We start from the raw sequence: 25249 nt of genomic DNA, 5'->3' as shown, positions 1-25249 counted from the left end.
ACAGTGATAGCTACAGTCACTGGGGGTGGAGAAAGGGAGAAGAGGGGCTAAACCAGTAGATGGGGAGAGACTGAAAACATATGCACTTGTTCAGAACAAGTGATTACAAGTGTGAAATGTGTTACAAAAAAGGAAGCCTCGTCCTATATTTTTAAATTTACTACCATGAGCAGGTATTACACGAGCCAGTATTACAGAGTATTAACAAAGAGGTTACGAGCATGGTCTTCAGAGTCAAACAGATCTACATCTGAATACTGCTCTGCCACTTAATAACTATGTGATTTTGGTCAAATTTCTTAATCTCAATAGGCTATATACCAACTTCATAGGGTTTCTGGGAGGATTATGTGAGATACATGTAAAACAGTTCATAGCAATGCAGTAAGTGCTCAATAAATGGTCGCTATTGTTTTCATGTACCACTGATGACATCAACAACAGAAAGCCAGTTTCTAAGCTATCAGGCAATAAGAATTTATTTCTCATAATCTTGATAAATCTCTCAATAAGATATACTTGGTATGTCTTAATGCAGAAATCATTTTTACAAGTATAAAGGGATCTAGTAGATGTCTGGAACCAATCTTACACCAAGCATTCACATCAACCATAGTGTTAGGAGATTAGAATGCCAAAGCTGTCATTGATTTTGCTTAAACCTCACAAATCTAAGAAACTCAGATTTGGAAAACTGTGTCCATAAGCCAGGTCTCTAAAGCCTCTTGCCAGAAAAGAAACTTTATTTTCTTTTATTAAGAAAAAAAGTTTAGGCAAGTGAATGGGCAATATATACTTTAAATTTTTCCTAGGTATTTCACCCACCCTCAAAGCTTTAACAAGCATATACTAATATATAAACTATTTTCTTAGTAAATATGGTGGGAAGGGGTGTAAGAGATAAAATCTGGTAAAGCACTTAGTAAAATTATTTTTTAAAAGGCTTAAATGGCCACAGAGTTTGGGCAATAACTGTAGCTTATGGTTTAACTTCTATAAGAACATTAACAGAAGCGTAAATCTCTGTTGGATTTATAAAGCTTTACGGTGATTTTTCCATCTTTATTGATTTCAGACTGGTTTTTTGTTTGCTTGTTTTTAATTAACTGGGATCAAATAAAACTGCTTTAAAACAACGGTTCAATCTCCTAAACCTAAAAACTGTCATCAGGAGATTTCTCAATGCATAATTCTTAAGATTCATGGGGCTAATATGTTAAAAAACTTCTTACAGAAATCATGTAGTATAGTTTCACTCATAGTATAGTTCTATTTTTAAGTAGAGTAATTTCTCATTTCTCAAAATTCTTCCATTAGTTTGCCAGTGTCTTTTCAAAGAGTCATATTAGCTATCTTCTCAGAATGATAAGGAATTGGTCTCTCCATTCAATTTGATTGTGGAATAATGTTTTAGGTTTGAGCATCTCATAGCCAGTCTCTATTTTATCTCAGTAAGAAAATAGCTGTTGGCGTTTCTTGTCAGAACTTACTTCAGCATTAACTTTAATAAAACAAAACAATTATGTTAGAAAGACATTCTCCAGGGTTTAAACAGACAATACTAATTAATCCCACTGAGTAGGCTAATTTTGCCCTTGGGAGAATATCAACAACAGCACTGCAGCACTTACTGAATAGTTACTATGTATCAGGCAGTGTTCTAAGTGCTCAACATGTATAATATCATCTAATTCTCTCAACAACTCTGTAGGGGAAGAACTATTATTTTTGCAGACGATGAAACTGAGGCATAGGATGATCACGTACCTGCCTAAGGGCAAAGGCAAGGAAGCTAAGATTCAAACCCAGGTAGTCCATCCTCAAAGCTCATGCTCTTAACCCCTTCACTTATGCTGCAGCCAATTCATTCACTCTGGTGTGCCAACAAAAACAAAGTTATGTTCCAAATCTGAATTTTCACAGGGGTTAAGATGATGATGATGTTCCTTTATGGTCAAAATAATCGATAGATTTAACATCTGCCTTTAAAAATGTTATCTTCTGTACTTTGGCATCTTAACCTTATATACAAGTGCTTGGGTAGATTCAATGCCTCTTTGTCAGATAATGATGTCTAGGCCTCAAACCAGAGGGTCAATATATTAATCATATCACACTGTTTAAAACTGTAAGGCTAGTGTGTGTGTGTGTGTGTGTGTGTGTGTATGTGGATTAGTAATCTCAAATACTAAATCATGCAGTCTATAAATTTAGAAGGAATAATTAAATTCACTCAGTACCAAAATTAGCCACATTAAAGATAACACAAAAAATGAAATTCATAGAGAAAATGAAGTTAAAGAGAAACTTTGGACTTAAAAGACTGCCAATAGAGCAAACAAACTTGAGAAAGATGGTGTTCCTGATACTTATTACTTTAAGTACAGAGTCTTGCGGATACATGTTTTTTCAGTCTTTTATTTTAGCAGCCAGTCATGTTTTTCACATTACAAGAATTCTAAGATTGATAAAAGTGGAGCTATTCTACCCAAGCAGGGAAGCCTAGCGCCCTGTTTGCTCAGTTTTCCTCAGCCCTCAACCCACAGCTGCCCAAGACACCTTACTGCTATTTTCTTACAATCACTCCTACTATTCCTGTAATCCTCAATTCTATTCTGCACGTAGCTGATCATTCTTCCCAAAGTACAGATAGACTATTTCTTTCCAAGAACAGTGCTTTCACACCCTTGTAATATCTTGGATTTACAAGATACTTTATAATTTACAAGGAGCTTTCATGATCAGTCATTGCCTCATTAAAACCTCACAATAATCTATGGAAGTAGATACGGCAGATTATTTGTTCCATTTCACAGCTCAATTAACCTAGATTCTAAGATAAGTGACAATGTCCAAGCCATACGATGTACTACGTTTTAAAGTCAAGACTAGAACTAGGATCTACCTTCTAAACTAGCACTCCAACCCTCACCTCCCTAATCTTTAGCCAGCAAGTCAAGGCTTTTCACAACAGGGCACTTCCTCGTCTACTGTTCTAATCTCATCTCCCTTAATCTGTAAGAATTGTGCTTTAAATAATCTATATAGAGACTAATTAGTCTATAGACTAATCTTTATATTGTGTTGCAAGCTTACCTTTGTGATTACAATCATCACCAAGGCTGTATCATGTGGCAGTTAAAAGCATGAACTCTGGAGCCAGACTAGCAAAGTTTGATACCATCTCTTTCCACTTAACTAGCTGTGTGGCTTGGGGAAAGTTAGATAGCTTTTCTTTGCCTCAGTTTCTTCATCTGGAAAGTGTGGAAAAAAATAATACCTATCTTGCAGAATTGTCAAAAGCATTAACTAACTTAATAATTATGCATAAGACTTAGACCAGTGCCTGGCACATAGTCAGGTGTTTGCTTTTATCACTATTACTTCTGAATGCCTGTGTGTAAAGTACTGCATTAGATACTGAGGATATAAAAGAGTAAGCGAGAGTTCCTATCTTCAGAGGTTTTCAACTCTACTTGAAGAAACAAAGTAAATTCTTGAAAATATTTTTTTTTTTTACAAAGACCAAAATGGTGGAACATTGCACAAGGTAACATTTTTGTACAAGGTAACATATAAGTGCTAAATAAATAGTAGAAAGGATGTGCTGTGAAAATTCTGAGAAAGGAGTAAATTCTAAGGTTTGAGGTTGTGGGGGAAAAAAAATCTCGGATTTTTTTTTTAAATGAAGATGGTATGAGCTTTCTGAACATAAAAACTATATTCTTTTTCCCTTCCTCTTTTTCTGACTCCTGCCTTTAATCTTCCTATGGTTCTACTGGAAATTAGGCTAAGAAAATGGTTTTCTACCAATACCAAAACTTGCACACCTCACACATTCAAAGTCATTCCTATATATTCTATTTGCTCTATTACACTAAACTAGGAAGAGAAACAGAACATTCACTTAAAACAAAAATTTTATAAACTAGAAAAACTATGGAGCAATTATAAGAAAACTTCATATTTAAATATTGCCTCAACATGAAAAGTGAATTTAGTTTTAATTCTACAGGTATTCAACAATCAATTTTCAAGTAGTACATTTGGTATTAAATTATATTACTATGACCTAAAAGGTGAGAAATTAGAATTAGAATTAAACATAAAGCATGAATTCAGGGTGCTAGAAAGAAAACTCTGAAGAAAAATAAAATCAAAAAACAACAAAAAAACCATAATTTTTAAAAGGACATACTTAACCCAGACCATTCATCATCGATATAGGGTTGATTACGGCTAACATCCCACTGATAATCAGAAGTGGTAGACTGAGAAACTGGCTCAGCAGTAGACCCTTAAATGAAAACGAATGCAATAAAATTAAAAATGGAATTTTCTAATGATGTTTCATAACAATAGTTCTATATTTTGCACACGGAGACTTAATTATTTTTTATTTCTCCTAAAAGGAAAAATTCAGACATTAGAAAAAGAGTTAAGATGAAGGAAAGGTAGAACTGAGGGTAATTTTAGATTAAGCATGATAATCACTTGATCTAATTCACTGATGAGAAATCTACTTTTTCCCTATACCAATCCATTAGATTTTGTCTTTTATAATATATACTTCAAACAGGTTATTGAACAATTTCAAGAAGTCAAAAAAGTTGTTTTATTTTTCTTCTTAATGGAAAATAATAAAGCACAGAAGAAATCTTGGATGTTTCAGGGTATGTTTATACCCTCAGAACCCTGAAGGAGAGAACAAAAACATGTCTGAGTTTGCTAGAACCTTCTGCCTAAGGAAAAGTTAAAGAAATAGACAGATGATTATCTAGAGAGGTAAGGCAGAGAGAAACCTAAGAGATAAGAGAGTTGTATTGGTGGTTAAGAGAGCAAGTTAAGTTCAGGTACATTTAAAGAGAAGAGAATATTATCTTCTAAGTTTTTTCTGTTTTTGTTTTCTTGGGGGGTGGTGGAGAACAGGTAGGGTGAGAGTAGGGGTCACACAGTCCTTTAGGAATCTGATGAAAGCTGTGGTGGACTACTGGCCAGAACTTACACAAATTTTGTACATAGTTTTGAAGGCATATAAAGTTCATGGATGCCAGGTTAAAAACCCTTGCTCTATGGCCATAAATTTTACACTGTAAATCTACCACAGTAGTTCTTCATCAGGGATATATATATACTCCAGACCTTCTGAACCAGAATTTCCATATGTATCAGAGTCCTTAAGTAACTCTGATACTCACTTTGGATTCAGAGCCACTGATATAAAGAAATGGTTAAAAGACTTACATACAATCACTTCCTCTCATCAAAGTCCTTACTAACTTACAAATTTTCACTTGGTTACAATGATCTTACTAGCGTTCCACTAACATAACTGCTTGATATATACTGAAAATAGTTACGTTTTTATATAAACTTTAACAAACAGAGTGACCCCTACAAAATTCATATATTATTAGCACATTAGCTGCTTAGAAGCAGTACAGTAACACAGTTGCTATTTCTTTAGCAGCCCACGCTGCTTTCTCCAAATGTATGAAGAGGATAGCATTTGTGTTGTACAAAGTCACCATATGAAGGAAGCAATTAACTTCTACCTCTGGAACTGAAATGTAGTCAATGGGACCAGGGGTTGGCAAGCTACAACCTATAAGCCAGATCCAGCCACCCCTATTTTGTATGGCCCATTAGCCAAGAATAGTTTTTACATTTTTAAATGGTTGCAAAAAAAAAATCTGAATAATAATATTTCGGAACCAGATACACTCATCTGTCCAGGTATGGCTGCTTTCCTGCTACAATGGCAGAATTAAGTATTTGCAACAGAGACAGTATGGCCCACAAAGACTAAAATATTTACTATTGGGCACTTTACAGAAAAAGTCTGCTGACCTCTGTTTTAGACTAGTGACTTCAGACACTGTGGCACTACATAATCAGAACACTAAATCCATGAATTCCATGTGAACCAAGCATTACAAACTAAACATCTCCCACGTTTATGTAATATTTGTTAAGCACATATAGCTTCTATATGATTAATAAAAGGCATATCCATTTAAGTGAAGCTGAATTGATAGTAGTTTTTAAAGCAATCATGTATTTTCTAAATCAACAGATACTCAAAGTAGAGTTAACATGCGAAGGTCCACATAACCCGAAAGGCTTAGCTGTAAACTCATGATAAGTAAGAGCAAATAGAGAGAAAACGTCAAACTGCAAGTAGAAGTACGGTAGGAGTACACTAGTAATGGAAGAGTGTCATGACCCTGAAAGGAAGGCCTTCAAATGGCACTTGCCTGTGTGCCAACAAACTTTCAGTTACGTTAGGCCACAGAATCTTCCTATCTCCACTACAGAAAGGAACTAAGCCACTTGCAGATAAGAATTTAGGTCTTTCTTTCACCACCTTTTTTAAGGCCTCTGACACTTTATGTTATATAGCTATTATTTATGTTGATAGCAGTACTTGACACTGATTATTTTTTTAAATGGCAAGTGCTAAAATTAAACAAATTTTTTTAACTAAATGAAAGACTGTTTTCACATACCAGAAACAGCAGAGTTAAGTGTGAGAGATGCAAAAGAAGCAGAATTCTGTTCAGAGGTATTCATTCCCCTATCCACACTAGACCAAGCAGCTGTTAAAATAAAGAACGTCACTTGGAACCTTCAATTTGCAATGAAACTTGAAAGATATGTACAGATTTAAAACTACGATAACAATACTTAAAGATAATTTTAGAAATTAGAACCACTTAACACAGCAATAGCTACTATTTATTGACTGTCTAACATGCGCTGGGCTCTTTACAACCAACCACTTCTGATCCTTAGGGCAACCCTACGAGGCTACGTTTCAGAGTAAAGTGACTTGCTGACAGCTAGAAAGCAGCTGAGCCATGACTGGGACTTCAGCTGATTTTCCAAAGCCTAAGCTCTTCCCACTGTAGCAGCTACCTTATTATCTACCTTAATCAAGATACTACTTTGGGCCAGGCACTGAACTTGGTACTTGACATTCATTTTAGCCAATCTTCACAACTACTTAAATATGAGGTTCATACAGGTTAAATAGCCTATTTTCCATAAAAGCTAGTATGTGTAAGAATAGGGATTCATACCAAATAGGTCTTTCTGAACTAATCCATGCTCATTCCACTACATCGTGCCATCTTCTTAACATTTTTAAGAGATTTCTTACTTATATATGAGTATTTTAAGGAACACATACATCTATGAGACCAATCACACCTATCTTTCCTCAGTGACTCACTGCAAACCTAATTTAATATAGTTTCCTTTCAATCTCAACAAAGGTCCAAATCCAGGTAGGCAGGAACTCTAATCTGCTGCTTAACTTTATCTGTAGCAATATTAAGCAAGTACCACCTAATTTATGTCCTAATTATGAAAATGTTACATAGCTTTTACAAGTAAACTCCAAATATCTCAAAAGGTCATAGTTCTTAACATTACTCAATAAAACTTGACAATCTTTTATTAAATGTGAAAGGATGCTTTATAGCATAGAAATTTATGCTTTCTTCACTGCTGAAAAGGAGGCTGGGAATTTAGGGGTTGTTCCTTCCTCCAAATAAAGTTTGACATTTCCACACAATTTTTGGACACTGCAGGGGGAGGAGGGAGAACAAGCTTAAGAACAATATTAGAATGATCTAGAGTTTTCTTCCTGGGGACATTAGTCAACATGAGTCTTTCTAACCTTAAAAGTGATGTGGAAAGCAAATGACATAGGAAGAAACAGTTTTTCCTACTTATATACTAAAAACTCTGTAGCATATTGCATCTCTAAACTAAAAAAAATAAACAAAAGATATCTGCAACAAGTACAATAGAAAAAATTACATGTTTAATGCACAAAGAATTACAACTTAATAAAAAAAACCCCAAACAGTAAGAGGCCATTAGACAAATGGGCAAAGAACATGAATAGACAATCGATAAAAGAAACAGAAATGATCAAGAAAGTTGTGAAAAATATTCAACCTCATTAGTGATTTTAAAAAGTTAACCAAACAACTTATGTATTTTTTGCTTATTAAATTAGAAAAGACTTTAAAAAATAAGGATATCTAGCCTTGGTAAGTACATGATAAATAGCACTCATACTGATGCTGACAGTATAAATTAGAATAACTCTCTTAGAAAACACTCTGACAATATGTCATAGAGCATTGTAAATCCATATTCCCTTTAACCCAATAATACCACTCCTGAGAATCTATCCTAAAAGCAATAACCCAGAACCAAATATATTCAACGTAATGTTCAAAACCAAATATAGTTAATGTAATGTTATTTACAGCAGATAAAAAAGGGAAAAATTATTTCTCTGATAATATGGGAATAGTTATTTACGGTATGCTTACATAATATATAATAGGGCCATTAAGTAAAAATACTACAAAAAGTAAAGAAAATGTTTATGTTACAACATTAAGTTGGAGGTGGGAACATAAAAATGCTTGTCTGATTTGGACTATGGGAAAAAAAGACCATAAAGAAATACGAAAAACAGTGGTTGTCACTGGTTGGTGTGATAACAGTGAGGTTTTCCTTCTCCTTTTGCAGTTTTCCACATTAAACATGTCTTTCTTTTCTATAATACACACATACTCGAAATTAAGTTGCTTTTAACTTGATGGTTCTCAACAGAAAAAAGCTTTTCAACTACTGGTCTTTATCATCAAAATCCAGGGGAAAAGTTAACTAGAAACAGGCATTTTGTAGACTGTCAAATAGTATAAAAATGGATGCAATAAGCTATACTTCCATTTACTATTTTTTTTTTTTTTGAGGAAGATTAGCCCTGAGCTAACTACTGCCAATCCTCTTCTTTTCGCTGAGGAAGACTGGCCCTGAGCTAACATCCATGCCCATCTTCCTCTACTTTATACATGGGACGCCTACCACAGCACGGTTTTTGCCAAGCGGTGCCATGTCCCCACCCGGGACCCGAACCAGCGAACCCCGGGCCGCCGAGAAGCAGAATGTGCGAATTTAACCGCTGTGCCACTGGGCCAGCTCCCTACCATTTACTCTTTTTATCTAAACTCAATAGACTATTTAAATTAATCAAAAAGTCTACTCACACATTACACTTATTACATCACTAAAAATACACAATTAAGTATGTGAAAGCACTAAGTAAAGAGTAAACAATAAATGCTATTATTCACTTATTTAGTTCCCACTCTGCTCCCTATAAAGGATCTGAGAGAGTTAACTATATTATTATTTCTGTATGGCCTTACTAATTTTTCTACTCATGGATCGTTTTTCGTTCCTGGAAAATTCAAAATGTACCAGACAAGGAACTTTAATGAACTTAAAATTTTCTAACAGCTCTTACCAATGCCAGAAAATATTGAACGGTCACTCCAGCTTCTTCCCCAGTCTTTTCCATTTGCATTAGCATCTCCAGTGTCTTGACCCCAAGCAGACGGCTCGGTTTTCCTCTTGCCTGAAGAAGTGGGTGAAACAGAGTTCCACTTCTCCTCACCTGGACTCATCTGTGAGGAGAGTTTTATAGGCTTTTCATTCCAGCCTCCTCCATTTACAGTGAGGTTTTCATTCAATCCTGAAGAAACTTAAAGAAAAGGAAGGAAAGATTAAAAACTAATACATGACTCCTTGTACAAACTGGGATATTTTCAAACTTCTGATTGCTTGGTTCATATTTATCACTCAGTTTTTTCCCCTACTGTCCTCTAAATAGCTTGAGCTTTAAAGATAAAAAGAAGAATTTAAAAAGCGAATGAACATCATGGATGACTTTTAATTAATTTAAAAACTAAGAGTAGGTTTGAACTTAATAACTATATATATATATTAAAGATGTTTTCAACAGCAGAATGACTTGCTCAAAGGAAGTACTACAGAGCAAACAGGAAAACTCCACATGTTCTGGTATACTCAGAATACTCACCCTCTAGGAATAAGAAGACTTCTCCTTACACATTCTTTCCTCAAATATTTATATATATACTATGTATAAGACAGTGATTCTAAAACCCAGCTGCACACTAAAATCAACTGGAAAATTTAATAAAAATAGATACTGGAGCCTCAGCCCAGGCCAATTATAATCTGAATCTCTAGGGGTGGAGCCCAGGCATCAGCATCTATGTGTGTATATATGTGTACGCAGGTATATGTACATATGTATATGTATGTGTATGTGTGTATATATACACACACACAAATACACATGGGGGTGTGTGTGTGTGTATAAGTACATATATCTTTTTTCATACACGTGTGTTTTTCTAAGCTTCCTAGATGATTGTAATGCGTAGCCAGGATTGAGAACCATGTGAATGAAGGAAGCCGACAGTGTTAAGAATAAGCCTGAAACAAGCAGCTGCTTTTTCATTCCTAAATTTATGTTTTACCACAACACTTTAGTTTTTAGGTAAGGTATACCACTCTACTTAATTCAATCTTTATCATAAACAAGTAAATAAAATATATTTTCTATTTGTGAAGCACTGCATAACGATATGTCCATTTACTGTGAAATATTTGTTAAGAAAGCAGTTAAAAATATTATAAGTATTCATGCTTTTTTCTTAATAAACAGTGGTAAAGTCTTTTACCCCATATATGCCTATATTAAACCCAAGTCTAAAAAAAACCCTTCTTTTCTCTGTTGGCTTAAATGATGAAAGCAAGAAGCAAAATTGCACATAAACTATTACTAAAAGAATATTTTTACATATAGGGGACATGGGCAAGCAACTAGAACACACCAACAACTGTTAGAAGTGGGAGTGATTTTTCTTTTATCTATTTTCCAAAATCTCTGGACTGTGTTTATGTTACTTTAGTAGTTAAAAATCACTTTTAAGTCTTTTTTCCCTTCTGTGTCATTCATGTGAGGAAAGAGACATGTACATAAGTTTCTATTTTGATGGGCCTTCAATTTAAGTTACACGTAATTTCTCTCACCCTGAAGTGTAGAATCTCCTTTTCCAGACTTAAAGTTGCTAACTTGAACATTTAGATGAGAATCACCTGGTTGAAATAGAAATAAAATTTATTTAATACTAAATAGGCCACTATGCACATTAAATTAGGAGTAATATACAAATTAATTTTTACCTACTATTTCTAATAATAAATTGCTCCTTCAAGTACTAAATTCTTACACTAGAAAACAGTCAGTCTTACAACATATTTAACATGTCCTTAGGAATTGAGTTCTCTAGTTACCATATTCTTAGTCAACTAAAATGCCAATAAAGGACCTGGAAAATCGCCCAAGTATATGTAGCCTGCTGTTCTGCAATGGTTACCAAGATTCTTTTAAGTAGGAACTGGAAAACTGGGCTCTGTAATTGGATTCAACTTTGCCACCTCTCAACAATACCAGCTGCCTTTTCAATAATCCTGGAAGCAAACACATCAACTTAAGAAGAACTTTGCTAGTATTTGGGACCAGGACTTAGGAAATACGGCAAGAGGTGAGAATATATGTTATAACAAAGATACTATTTCTATGACACTAAAAAAATAACGGTAACAACATATCAAAAAACCAGAATGACAGAGGATTGTGCTAGCAAGGAAGGCATGCACAAGACAGTGAAAAAGGGTCACCAACAGAAACTCATAAAGCATGGCTAATATGTGACAGAGAAAATGGGTAAGTAGAAGTCATTGCTGTACCAAAGCAATAAATTCTACCAAGTCATCAAGCAACAAAGTAAAAAGTAACAAGGCTAAGAAAGTGATCTGGAAAGAAATGGGGGCTGGGAAGCAATTAACAAAAGGGTAAAGGAAGATAAGTCAATGCCTTGAAGCAAGTTGAACAGTATCACTCTGCAGATGGATGTCTCCAGGGTAAAAATGATGGCAATGTAAACAGCTACCTAGAAGCCATCAGTATTGGCCTAGTTTGAACATTTCGAACAGTTGGGAAGAATATTAGCTCAATAACCTGTGAAGTTCTGGTCTAGCTTTATCAAACATCTACGGCATTCTCAAAAAGCTGGGGTGGTAAGAAATCCAGATAGAACCTGCACTACTCAGAATATGACTGTTTCATCTTGGCATGAAAGCACTCAACATGCAGAATGGTGACAAACAATCTTATTTAATTATGTGTATTGTCCACCATAAGAAACAGATATAAGAGAGCTGGAGCAAAGCAATACACATGAGAAAAAACAGGCAACATCATTTTCTCATGTGACCCAAGGCAGAAAGGCAATTTTAATTTAATAAGCCATTCATTAGGCAGTATGTAACAACAGCGCTGGGATCAGCTAAAACAATATGTGGTCCACAATGCTCTCATGAAGAAGGGTATATCAGCACAATGATGTAGGCAGTTCAAAATAGTCAGATTTCGACATAATGATATTTTGTATATCTGATTAAAAGGAGTTGGATTTGATGTATCACTCTTATTATGTTCCACTAATATACCTTTATTCTTCTTGGAACCAACAGGAAATGATGCAGTTGTAAGTTGCTCGGTGGAAACTGTGATGGTATTTTCTATCCCAGGGATAGTTGAATCCAATGAACCAGAATCAGTCTGCACCTTATCACGTTTACGCTGCTGTCGTTTCTCTCTGTGACTAATTTTAGTTTCCCAGGCTCCTGACATAGCCCCAGAAAAAAAAATGTTATTCAGTAAGGGGAAGACAAAAAAGTTGTAGTTTTGAGGGGGAAAATGGGGCGGGGCACACAAAATAACATGATAAATTTAGATATTAAACTAAAAACCAAGGGTGCTGATTATAGTAATTCACCCTAAGAACGTACTCTAATTTCATTACGGTGTTTTAGGCAGCTAATTGCCATTATTTATGCTGGTAATTTTTATCAAATCTGCCATCTATGGTTTAGAAAAAATGATAGATATCTTTTTACCTTGCTTGATAGAACTGATAGGAGAGTGTTATATATAATTACTAAAAAATGGGTTTATTAGGTGACAACAACAAATGGCTTATTCAGGAATTTTGTACACAGCCTTCTAGAGATGGTATATGTAAGAACAATGGGGAAGAAACCCAAACCATACTTCTAGGAAACAAAAACAAATGGCTTTTCAATGGCTCAAGACATTGAGCTCTTGGGCCCTAAAGTTCAAGGTGGTTCCTTTCAGGAAAAGCACTATTAGATCTTTAAATAATTTAGATAAAAAAGTGTTTCCTAACAATGTCACAGATATGTACATTAAAATCTATAGTTATTAAAAAGAAGAGCAAGATATACGATTAAGCGAAACAAATGCAGCCTTTATATAATGCACCTTGATAAAAAAGGATTAAATTTTTCTATAGTCCTTTCACTTGCTCAAGTACCTTCATCAACTTCCTTTCCATCATGGCGTGAACTGTTTTGCACTGCTTTAGCATCTGACTTTGATTTCTTCTTATTTTTCTTTGACTGAAAGTAAAATAGAATGTTACTTAATATTTCATTATGTTTTTGAAAAGGTAGGAGTCAGTAAAATACATAATGAAATGTATGATGCTGACAATTAAAAAAAATAATGTTTGGTTAAAAAACAACATATTAAATGGCAATAATATGAGGTTACCATTTATTGAGTGGTTTCTATGTGCTAAAGTACTTTATACTCATTTTCTTATTTATTCCTTTAAAAAACTCACTGGAGAAGGTATTATTCCCATTTTAGAGACGAGGAAATGGAGACTTACAGATGTTAAATATTACATGGCTATTCTGGGTCACATTAAGTTAGTAAATTCTAGTCAAATTAGGAACTAGGTCTATCTGGCTCCAAAGTCTGTGCCCTTAGATACGCTATTCTAACTCACATCATAACTAAGGTACTATAATACGGTGTTTCCAGAGCAAGAAAACAAAAACCCATAACTAGTGTTCATGAGGAAAATGATGTACTGATTATTGGTTTTGGACTTCATAAAGCAGATTGCTGACATACCCTATGCATAACAAATTAATGAGTCAATTGTAGAAAGTAGGTAATATTTTGTGAGTTTCAAAGCACTGTGAAAATACCTAGGACTTGTATATGGTAGATGTTTAATAATTTATTAAAGAAAAATACCCACACACATATAAGATATGGACATTTTGGAATGGCCTTCCAACTTCCTTCTGCTAACATTATTTTCTCCTTTCAAAAGCTCGCTAAAAACTTCATAAAGCCATTTCTATATTTAGATAAGTGCTTCCAGAAGAGAATGTTCATAAAATAGCAATTTTATTTATACTTTGTATTCATTCATTTAACTATTTATTGAGATTGGCTATGCAAGTATTATTGTGCACTATCTTAAGGTGAACAATTAAAAAGAGATTGATCCTTACAGTAAGTCTTTCTTATGGGTAAGTAGTAAATGACAGTTTGAATAAGTAAAAAATTACAGCTAATTGCTTTTCCTATCAATAAACTACTTGCAAATATTATCAAATGGAATGACCTCTTAAAGGCAATTAAAATTATCTTTGACAATGGAAACATATTAAAAAACTACCAAAGATTTTTTTTTACGTTTCCCATGGTTGATTTGCATTTGTTTCTTTGCATGTTCTCATTATCATTAACATGTATCATGTTTAATGTACTGCTCTATTACATCTACTAAACCACGCTCATATTCACTTTAAAAAATCAGGATATCACCCATATACCATAATATTTACCCTACGAGTATAATTCAGTGGTTTTGAGTATATTCAAAATTACACAACTATCACCATTATCTAAATCCAGAACATTTCCAGCATCCCCAAAAAGAAACCCAGTACTCATTAGCAGTCACCTCCCACTACCTTTTCCCACTGGCACCCACCACTAATCTACTTTTTGTCTGTCTCTCCCTTGCTTGTATCCACTTTTAAGTAAAGATAAACATCTGCGAATTACAGTCTAAAGTAGGGGTCAGCAAATTTTTCCTATGAAGGACCAAATAGTAAATATTTTAGGCTTTACAGGCCATAAGGTTCTATGTGTAGCAACCACACAACTCTGCCGCTGTAGCATGAAAGTAGGCATACACAGTATATAATTGGATGAGCGTGACTGTTTTCCAATAAAATTTTATTTACAAAAATAGGCATCTGGCTGGATTTGGGAGCCAGAGTTTGCCAACCCCTGGTCTAGAGAAGCACTGGCCGATAGAAACACAATGTAACTCATATATGTAATTTAAAATTTCCTAGCAGACACATGTTAAAAAGTTAAAAGGAATAGGTAACATTAATAATCTATTTACCCCAATACATCCAAAATACTACCACTTCAAAACGTAATCAATTAATCAATATTAAAAACTATTAATAAGATAGTATGAAAAAGACTAGTAAAGAGCCACATGGGACGAGTGGACACCATATAGTACAGTGCAGACCTACAGAAATTAACTGAAGCAGGTACCCCCATTTTACAGATAAGGAAACTGAGGCCATAAAGAGATTATTATATAAATTGCCTACATCATAGGGTTATTAAGTGGTAAAATCAGGATTAAAATCCAGTTCTGACTCCAGAGCCTGCCCTTGCAAATACTCTGATATTCTGTCTCTCTACATTTAAGTCCAAATACAAATTTAATCTTGTATTAGCTATGTGATTTTGGGCTAAGTCATACTAAACCCTTACCCCAAATGTCATATGAGACAAAAATTCCTACTAACCTCACATAAGGTTCTTTTAAGGATTAAATAAGATGTGAGAGCAGACTGCTAACTACAAAGCAGTGTACGTAAGAGTTTTTAAAGGAAGGAGACTATGAAAAAGGATAGAAATTACATTCACACTGAAATATACTGTGATTTATCACTAAAATCTGTGGAAAAACAAGGAATGTTATCTAGGCTTCTGTCTTGGTTTAATTTTACTATTACCTTTAAAAGAAACTAACCAAAAAATAATGTTCACTCAGATGAGACTTCATAACATAATACACTACAAAAAGCTTTAAAATAAATATGCATACATACTGCTATTCTGAGCTGCTCCACTACAGTTAACACTTTTGAAGGAAAACTGTGAACACAAATCTCTGGTTCCCTTGTTACTATAGTTCTTTCCCCACCCATTTGTGGTCAAGCTCCACTACGGAGCTGGATGAATTATTAAACTAGCCTCTCTTGAATGGTCTTCATGCAATCAAGATTTAGCAAATATCTACATATGTCAAACATTGTTTTAGGAGCTCAGAATATAGAACTGAATAAAAGTTTCTACTTATGGAAGCTGTGCTATAATCTAATAGGAGAAACAGACATGTAAATGAGACATCAGGAGAAATTCTTATCTTCAGTGGCTTTCCTCCAATGCTCACCTTCCAACAAATCTATACAAGTCCAATTAATATACCTTCCCATTAAAAAAATTCCCAGACACTTCCTACCACCTATAAAGTCTAATAACTTCCTTATATGACATGTAAGGTCTTCCACAAATTAATCTCAATGTTATATCCTTTTATTTATAGATAACCATTGGTTCCAACAAGACTGTCACCTCTAAACACTCCCCATCTTTGTCCAAGCTGCGCTGTGAATTTTTCTCTCAAAATAAAGTGCTTCAGCCAGGGTGCTGAGGGTGATTTTCTTTGCACCCTGAACCATCTGCTCCCCTACTGACGTTCAATGCCTGAAATGACTTGTACTCATTAAACATTTAAAACTGCCATGAATTTGGCCATTTCTTACAAACTTCCTGGTAACATTTCCAATGCTGTTTTACTGTGCAAGTGTTCACAGTTTTTTTTAATGATAACATGAACTTCTTGAAAGCAAGAGAATAAGAGATATTTCATTATATTCCCAATAGAATCTCTATTTCACTTAATATGAATGACTCATGATAGGCACTGATATACAAAGAGGAAGGGGAAAAAAAGAATCTGCTCTTGAGGCCGGCCAGGTGGCCTAACGGTTAAGTTCACGTGCTCCGCTTCAGAGGCCCAGGTTCGCTGGTTTGGATCCCAGGCACATATCTACACACTGCTCATCAAGCCATGCTGTGTCAGGCATCTCACATATAAAGTAGAGGAAGATGGGCATGGATGTTAGCTCAGGGCCAGTCTTCCTCAGCGAAAGAGGAGGACTGGTGGCGGATGTTACCTCAGGGCTAATCTTCCTCAAAAAAAAAAAAAAGAAAAGAAATCTGCTCTTGAGGAGGTCTGTCTATCATTACATATTAGCAGGGGCTCAGATGTAGCATGAAGCAAAGTACCCTTAATCAAAAACCTCCAAACATTATTTGAAACAGACATCACTTAAAGCATTAGAAGTGATCCTAAAAATTTGTTCATAAAGTAAATCCTTTCCTATTGGCTTCCATTATAGTTTCACATTTTGTCTTCTATTTCAAATGCACAGAATACAGATACTACAAAAAATTGAAACTATAATAGTCTCATTAGAAGAAATCTGTGTCAGTCTTATATGTTAAATATATATGTATATATGTATGTATGCACGTGTGTGTGCATAGACAAAATCTTTATACACACACACACACATATAAAAATAAACAACACTCCTAAGAGAGAATGAACAATGAAAACACACACAGTAGATACTTAGTGGCTTGGGACTCAAAATAATATTTGCATCTTGAATAGCAAATGGCTCTACTGTTCTAAATCTAGACAATGAAAAAGCTTTGATAAATAATCATTAGATCTACTATCACTACTTTTGAAAACTGCTAAAGAATATATACAAAATACAATGGATTGATAGTTCCTTAGGAAATTGTGATGCCTAAGAAATAGAGTTTAGAGATTTCTAAAATATCGCTAGAAGGAGTTAACCAAATATGCAAATAAGCAGCACCAATACTCCACTGGCAATCCATGGACGGAAGACATGGTAACTCACTTAAACACCTGAGTAAGTACGCCAGGTAGAGAGGTTTGCTATTCACTCTCAAAGCAGTGGGCTAAGTAAGCTTGTTCTTACACTTCTATGAGAAGAAATTGAGCATATACTCCAAAATGCTTATTTATGAAATCTATACATACCCTACTATTGATAGTGTATACATTTGTAGAACATAAATATTTTTAGTGAGAGCAATATGACTGAATATGCTTCACTGTTTTTGATAATCTTCTAAATTCATTCATTTTAATATTTGGTATTAAAACTATCGTATCAGACAAAGGTAAAGTGATCCGAATGGAGGACATACACCATTAGCCATGCTTGCCAAATTATGACATAAATTTTTCAATCTCATCCTCTAAATATTTTTTGTGAAATTTAACTCTATTAAAATTTCATCTTCTGGGGGCCGGCCCAGTGGTGCAGTGGTTAGGGTTTGCACGTTCCACTTTGGCCGCCCGGGGTTCACCAGTTCAGATCCTGGGTGCAGACATGGCACCTCTCAGAAAGCCATACTGTGGCAGGCGTCCCACATATAAAGTAGAGGAAGATGAGCACGGATGTTAGCTCAGGGCCAGTCTTCCTCAGCGAAAAGAGGAGGATTGGCAGCAGACGTTAGCTCAGGGCTAATCTTCCTCAAAAAAAAAAAGAAAAAAAAATTAAATCTTCCTCAACATCACTCAGTTGTTCCTGCAATTGAATCTAAAGGTTCTACTTTCTTTTGGGTATTTTTAGCAAGTGGATTCACCAAAAACACTTAGAAAGTTTTCTTTTTTCTTTTGGTGAGGAAGATTGGCCCTGAGCTAACATCTGTGCCTATCTTCCTCTATTTTGTATGTGGGACGCCACCACAGCACGGCTTGATGAGCAGTGCACAGGTTCTCACCCATGATCTGAACCCGCGAATCCTGGCTGCTGAAATGGAGTGTGTGAACTTAACTACTACACCACCAGGCCAGTCCCTAGAAAGTTTTTAAAAACTGGTTTATTGCTATCACTTACACAGCTCTTTCTAATTAAATCATTTCAGTCTCAAAATAACTCTATGGGGCATATGCTACTAACTCCACCTTACAGGTGAGAAAAGGGAGGTACACAGTGATTAACCAACCCCAAGATGACATAATTAGTAAGTGTCGGAGCTGGGATTTGATCCCATACCATATCACCATGCTCCAGAATCTGGGCTATGTTACTTTTCTGTTAGAAAACTGCTCTCAAGCTGTTAAGTTGTGCAGATATGAGAATTTTCACAACAGACACATCCTTTTTAACAATAAAAGCACCTAATGATGTAAACTTTTCAGAATACACTCCTCATTGCATAAGTTTCTTTAAAAAACCACCTACTACTTTCTGATACCTTGTTAAACTTTCCTTAACACCCAAGGGACAAATTAAGTATAAATTTTTTCCAAAAGTACCTGCTAAGTAGACAACCATTTGTCGTTATAAACGAGATCAATATATTTAAACACTTGATTTTTATTTAAAAAAAAGAAATCTGTGGCTCACTTTTTAAGCTGGTTGGCTTTATACAAGTATTTTGCCACAATATAATCAATGGCTCTTCTTTGCAGAATAAAAGATGATGACTACCACTTCACCCTTACTATATAATCTAAAGGTTTGGTTTTTCAATTTGCAGTCTGGCTTTAAACCTCTTATGACATCATAGTTTTCTAGAAATAAAGTAGTGAATGAATTTCATGTGTGGTGCTATCTCTATAACTTTATCTCTCTACCCCCCAAATTTTATGTTTTGGGTTTAATTCCAGTCAAAGTGCCCCTCCGTTAGTGGTTTTTATTCAGTTTTTCCACAAAAAATTTTTAAATCAAATAAGTGATCTACTGTTGAGAATATATCTTTGTGGGTATCATCTTTAGTTGCTCACAAAAATAGTTCTTTATACATTTCATTATTGAAAAAGAATCTAGCAAGTTCCCTAAGCTGTAATGATAGAAATATCTGTACTTTCTCCCTCCCAGACTGTGCAATTTACTCTGCTACTGATTTACTTAAATTATCAGCAACATTTTTACACTGTGTCCAACAATACATACTGACGAAGGAATATGTTTTGGTTGACTATCATATTGGTTTTGCTAATTTTACCATGGCAGAAAGAACAAGTGTTTCCCCATGGTATGTCTTTCCCTTTAAACAAGAAACCTCAAGAGAGGCTACTAAGCATTTATATTTAGTGAGATTCTGTCATATTGACTATTGCATAAATAAACATCTCTAAAAAAACTGTAGAGGTTGGTCTTCATATTCTGAATGCTTAGACAGTGTGCTAATTGGGATAATTTCAGAATATCATTAGCTAAAATCTCAAGGCACATTATAAATGGCCAAAGTTTCTTACCAAAAGTAGAAATGCATTCTTATTTTAAAAATCTTCCTTGATGATTTTAATTTTGTGGGGACCAATTTCTTATCAGATCTGGTTAAAAATCATCTTAACCTCATGATGATGTGGAAGATAGAGTTCTTAGTAGGAAAAGTAGTGTCCACTCTCTTCTTCTACCTGTTTACTTGCATTATTATCATCTGCAATCTGCAGCTTCTTTGCAGTCTGTTTACTAGAGATTAGTTTAGCTTACACTGGGTAATACAATCAACCCACGGAATTGAACAAACATAAATAGCAATCTGTAAGAATATGCTATAAGCAAAGAATCAATTAGGTTACTTCTTCAAATGTAGCTTCCCATTCTTCTCAGGATCCTTCCTACATACTGTCTCACTACCCTCTAACATTTCAAACGAGGGTGCCAATGACTAGCCCTATGTAAAATATGAGAAAGGTTAATTGGTTGGGTTTTTTCTTTTTGGTAAAAAACTCAGTATAAAAGAAAGCCTAATATTTTATTCCTTATCCCAACGGATCTTCTTGTGTGCGCCACTTGGAGCCTGTGGTCGTAAAAGCACATGCTGAAGTAGTTCTAGGACTACGCATAATTTGCTCTCAAATTCACAGAACCTAAAATACGAAAAAATTATGAGCTAGTTATCAAAGAAAACACAACAATGATTTCCATAATTAAACTCATCCTTTACCTTTAACTTCTTAACATGAATGAATAGTCCTAATATTAGACAATACCCCCAAAATAAGCGATATCACTTAGAGTGGCAAAATGTACATGTTGGCAGCAAAAGTAGATCTACTCAAAGGGCTAACTGCTCTCTTGGCAGATTTTGCTATTTTAAAGAACTGCAAAGTAGGTAGAGCTGTGCCCAATTCATGCTGAGAAGATCAACTTAGGGAATATAAACTAATATTCGTATAGCATCAAAACTGTCATAAGAAGGATACTGTACAAATTTTAAGTGATATTTTCATTTTAAAATTAGCTATTTACAAACAAGGAAAGTAGCCAGGTTCTGAATGTAATCCTTATTCAATTTATTCTCTATTCTGGAATGTACTGGTCCTTAAAATTCTGGTGAAATGACATCTCTAATATGTCTATCCCTATAATCATCTAACGTCTCTGCTGGTAATGTCAGGAGTGATAAAGGAAATGGAGCATGAAAAAAAGGAATGCTGAGTATTTCTAAAGGTTAGAAATGGATACTATGATGCTTTGCAGTCTGCAGACTAATGGCTGGTATATAAGGTTTTTCACTAACTCATGGCAAAACTGATCTATTTTCTGAGATTGTTGTTCTTTCTACTTCCGTTGTATCAAAATTCCTTTCTTTTTTTGTAATGGTAACGGTGGTTTAAAAATGTACTTAAAATTAAAATTGTTAGTCAGTGAAATTTATTTTGAAACTTTTAGCAACTGCCACTTGAAAAGCCTGAAACCACTGTTTCAATATCAGGTTCATCCAGGTTCTGCCTAAACAAATATGGAAAGTCCCTATTTTATATTGCTCCACACTCTGGCCTTACTTATTTTTCTCATTTATCTCAAACATACAGATGAGTTGGGCATGGTTAAATGGCAAAGGATGGATGGTTCAAAGGGCATACTAATTACAATTCTCTAACTTTATCCATTCTAGCAGTTCCTAATCTTAGTAACTTGGGGACATAATTTCAGGATGAGATTAATGAAGAAAAGTCTCACAAACCTTTTTAAAAGTAGAAAGGCTTGCAATTGATTTCCCCTGCTTTGGGGGGAGGGGTGTAATTTAAATGAGTCAAGATTATTTCACTCACTACTCTTCTGATACATTCTCCTGAATGGAAGTGATGAGTAGAGTTGCAGGTGTAGGGAAGTGAACACAACTTAACTTCACCTCTTTCTCTTTACTTAGTTATTTTCTTCCACAGAATTATCACTTGACATTAGAGAATATATTTGTTTGTTTTTAGTTGCTTTCCCCACTAAACGTCACGAGAATAGTGACTCTTGTATCAATCATTTTACCAACTGTTGTATTCCTAGTACCTAGAATAGTACCTTGCATATAAACGATATTTAATATTTGGTTAACAAATGAAAGAGCCTAAGGCAAGACTGTATTACATATAGCCCTGTCTGTCCAACTCTCACTGTCCCCCCAGATCAAACCTCTGAGCTATCATATTTGTACACCTGATCCATCATCCAAGCCATTAAATTATTTAAATATGTTTGGTGTGAGCTCTTAAGTTATGGTACACCACAAAAGCAGCATGGCTATGAAATCGCAATCTTAAAAAATTTACGAGAAACTTTTTCTAAGAACTCTTTTTATCTAGTTCTGAACTCCTTCCCAGGTATAGTTCTCACATTTCTAATAGACTAATGAATTAATTCCACTTTAAGATCCCATTCTCAGCTCAATCTTAGCATGTTTAAAACCAAATTCACCATTTCACTGTATTTCAATCTCCTCTAGCCACTTCCTGCCTAATACAATCACTGTATTGTGGAAAAATGATGGGCTAGGGCAGGAGTCTTAGTTCCACTATTTGTTAGGTGTTTAGACAAAAAAAGTCAAGGAGCAGACATGAGGGTTCTCTGGTAAGGTATTTCCTCTTTTACAAAAAACTACTTTAAGGTAAACTTAAAGAGAACCTTGAAAACTAATTCCTTGGGTGGGAAGCCAAGAAAGCATGAAGCTATAGACTCCGACACAAGGGAGGCTGAAAACTCGAGTTCGAGACCTAGAGAATCAAACTAAATCAAAGCACTCCAGATAATGAAACATTTTAATGAATCCAAAAGACTATATTAGGAGTTTAAAATAGGAGTTCAGCAAAAAAGGATGCAGATAGTAAATAGTTTAGGCTTTGCAGACAATAAGGCCTCTGTCTCAACCACTCAGTTTTGCTGCTGTAGTGCAAAAGCAGCCATAGACAATAAATAAATGAGTAAGTGTGGCTGTGTTCCAATAAAACTTTAAAAAATAGGCAGAGAGCCAGATATGGCCAGTAGGTCTTGGTTTGCCAATCCCAGGTTTTAAACCACAGTTTCTAAGATGTATTATGAAAGTAAAACACACATGTACATAACCTCTATGACCATGCCAGTATTCTCTATTTTGCTAAGAGCTCCAATAGCTTAGGTTTGTTTAAAACCTATGCTGCCTCGGAATAATTTTATCTTTAGTCTTCTAAACACTGATCACTCCTAGAGCAGTGGTTCTCAAACTTCTTGGTCACAGGATACTCTTCTATACTCTTAAAACATATTGAGGATGTCAAAGAGCCTTTGTTTATGTGGGTTATATCTATTAATATCTACCATATTATAAATTTAAACTAAGAAATTGTTTAGATGTGTATTAATTTATTTCAAAATAAAACTAATTACATATTGTATAATTATACCTATATAAAAAACTATATTTTCAAAAAAATACATTTTAGTGAAAAAAGTGGCATGTTTTACATTTTGGAAATATCTTTAATGTCTGGCTTCACAAAAGACAGGTGGATTCGCATATCTGCTTTGGTATTCAATTCTCTGTGATATGATTTGATTGAAGTATATGAAGAAAATCTAGCCACATACACATAGACAAGTAATTAGAAAAGGGAGGAGTATTTTAAAAGTCTTTTCAGATAATTGTGATACTCTTTGATATTACACCATCTTGATGAGTAGTTGCCAGGGGCTGGGGCTAAGGACAGGAGAGGAGAGGAGGATAGGGAACAATGGCTAATGGGCACAAGATGTCCTTTTGGGGAAGAGGAAAATGTTCTAAAATTAGATTGTGGTGACAGCTGTACATTTCTGTAAGTATACCAAAATCATACACTTAAAAGAAGTGAATTTTATGGTATATCTCAAAATAAACAAAGAAAACCAACGTGGCTGGAGGTTAGAGAGGGTAAGAGGTAGAAGAAGAGACTTGAGCCACAGGCACAGCCTTCAGAACATGTTCAAGATTATGGAGTAAGAGCAATGGGAAGTCACGAAAGATTCTAGGTGGAGGAAGGAAAAAATACGACACCAAAACTTGTCAAGTGGCAGTTTCTTAAAATTGTTGCAACATGGAATCTGAGACTGCATCAATGAACCTTCTATACTCTATTGCATTAAGATTCATTGGTCTATCTTGCACTTTGAATGAATCTTTTACACTTGCCTGATTTTGTAACATGTAACCATTGGTCATTTGGAAAACACTGGTTCACTGAGTTATATAGATCTTCCAAAATGTTAAAACATTCCATTATATACAATATTAAAAATCAATATGAAACAACATAAAAAAATAACAGGGCCAGCCCCATGGCTTCATGGTTAAGTTTGGTATACTGTGCTTTGGCAGCCCAGGTTCACGGATTCTGATCCCAGGCACAGACCTACACCACTCATCAGCCATGCTGTGGCAGCGACCCACATATAAAGCGGAGGAAGACTGGCACAGATGTTCACTCAGGGCTAATCTTCCTCAGCAAAAAAGAAAAAAGAAAAATCACATTTGTTAATATCACGTCTGATCTCACCAGAAGTTCTCTAAATCCTGGCATGTTGTTTAGCTCATGGTGGTGGATGCAGATTTTCCAAATTTCTAATTTTCACTTGGCAACACATCACTTTATCATTTGCAACAAATATCAGTTGTTTTCCTTGAAGTGACAGGATCATCTTGATTATTTTTGAGAAAACGTCTAGAAATACCCAAGTCTAAATAGCCATGGCTTGTCTAACAGTTTTCTTTCAACTAAAAATGGAGTAACATAAAATAAGTGGCTAGTCCAGCTTGCAATTCAATTGTACAAGTGTTTTTCCTCATGACAACCACTGTTCTTCAGTACACAGCATACTTTCCATTTCATCGTACAGAATAATTAAAAAGCTTGTATTCAAAGGTTAAGATTTAATAAAATTAATAATTATCATTTTTACTGCTTCATCAAAGACACTCAAATGAAAGTAGCATTTTTTTTTTTTTTACTGTGAGTGGATTACAGTGAAGAATACGACTACGAGTAGTTTGATCTCACTGCCTTGAGTTGTGCTA

General features: G+C 34.9%; 1 protein-coding gene across 6 annotated transcripts in view; it reads right to left on the bottom strand.

The window, feature by feature from the left end:
- Nucleotides 1-25249, bottom strand: part of MTDH (metadherin) — a 56188-nt gene that overhangs the window by 15738 nt on the left and 15201 nt on the right. Inside the window, exons 3-8 of one of the 6 annotated variants that reach the window (XM_023648741.2) lie at nucleotides 13302-13386; nucleotides 12415-12591; nucleotides 10933-10998; nucleotides 9335-9571; nucleotides 6510-6599; nucleotides 4199-4297 (exon numbers count right to left, since the gene is read on the bottom strand). In XM_023648741.2, coding sequence (XP_023504509.1) covers nucleotides 4199-4297; nucleotides 6510-6599; nucleotides 9335-9571; nucleotides 10933-10998; nucleotides 12415-12591; nucleotides 13302-13386 — 754 coding nt within the window. The remainder of the gene's footprint in view (nucleotides 1-4198; nucleotides 4298-6509; nucleotides 6600-9334; nucleotides 9572-10932; nucleotides 10999-12414; nucleotides 12592-13301; nucleotides 13387-25249) is intronic. The other 5 variants (XM_023648743.2, XM_023648742.2, XM_023648744.2 and 2 more) reach the window with 5 other exon arrangements.

This window comes from Equus caballus, chromosome 9, assembly GCF_041296265.1.
Source record: "Equus caballus isolate H_3958 breed thoroughbred chromosome 9, TB-T2T, whole genome shotgun sequence".
Taxonomy (NCBI): Eukaryota; Metazoa; Chordata; class Mammalia; order Perissodactyla; family Equidae; genus Equus; species Equus caballus.
This window is presented reverse-complemented; position numbering and strand designations above follow the sequence as displayed.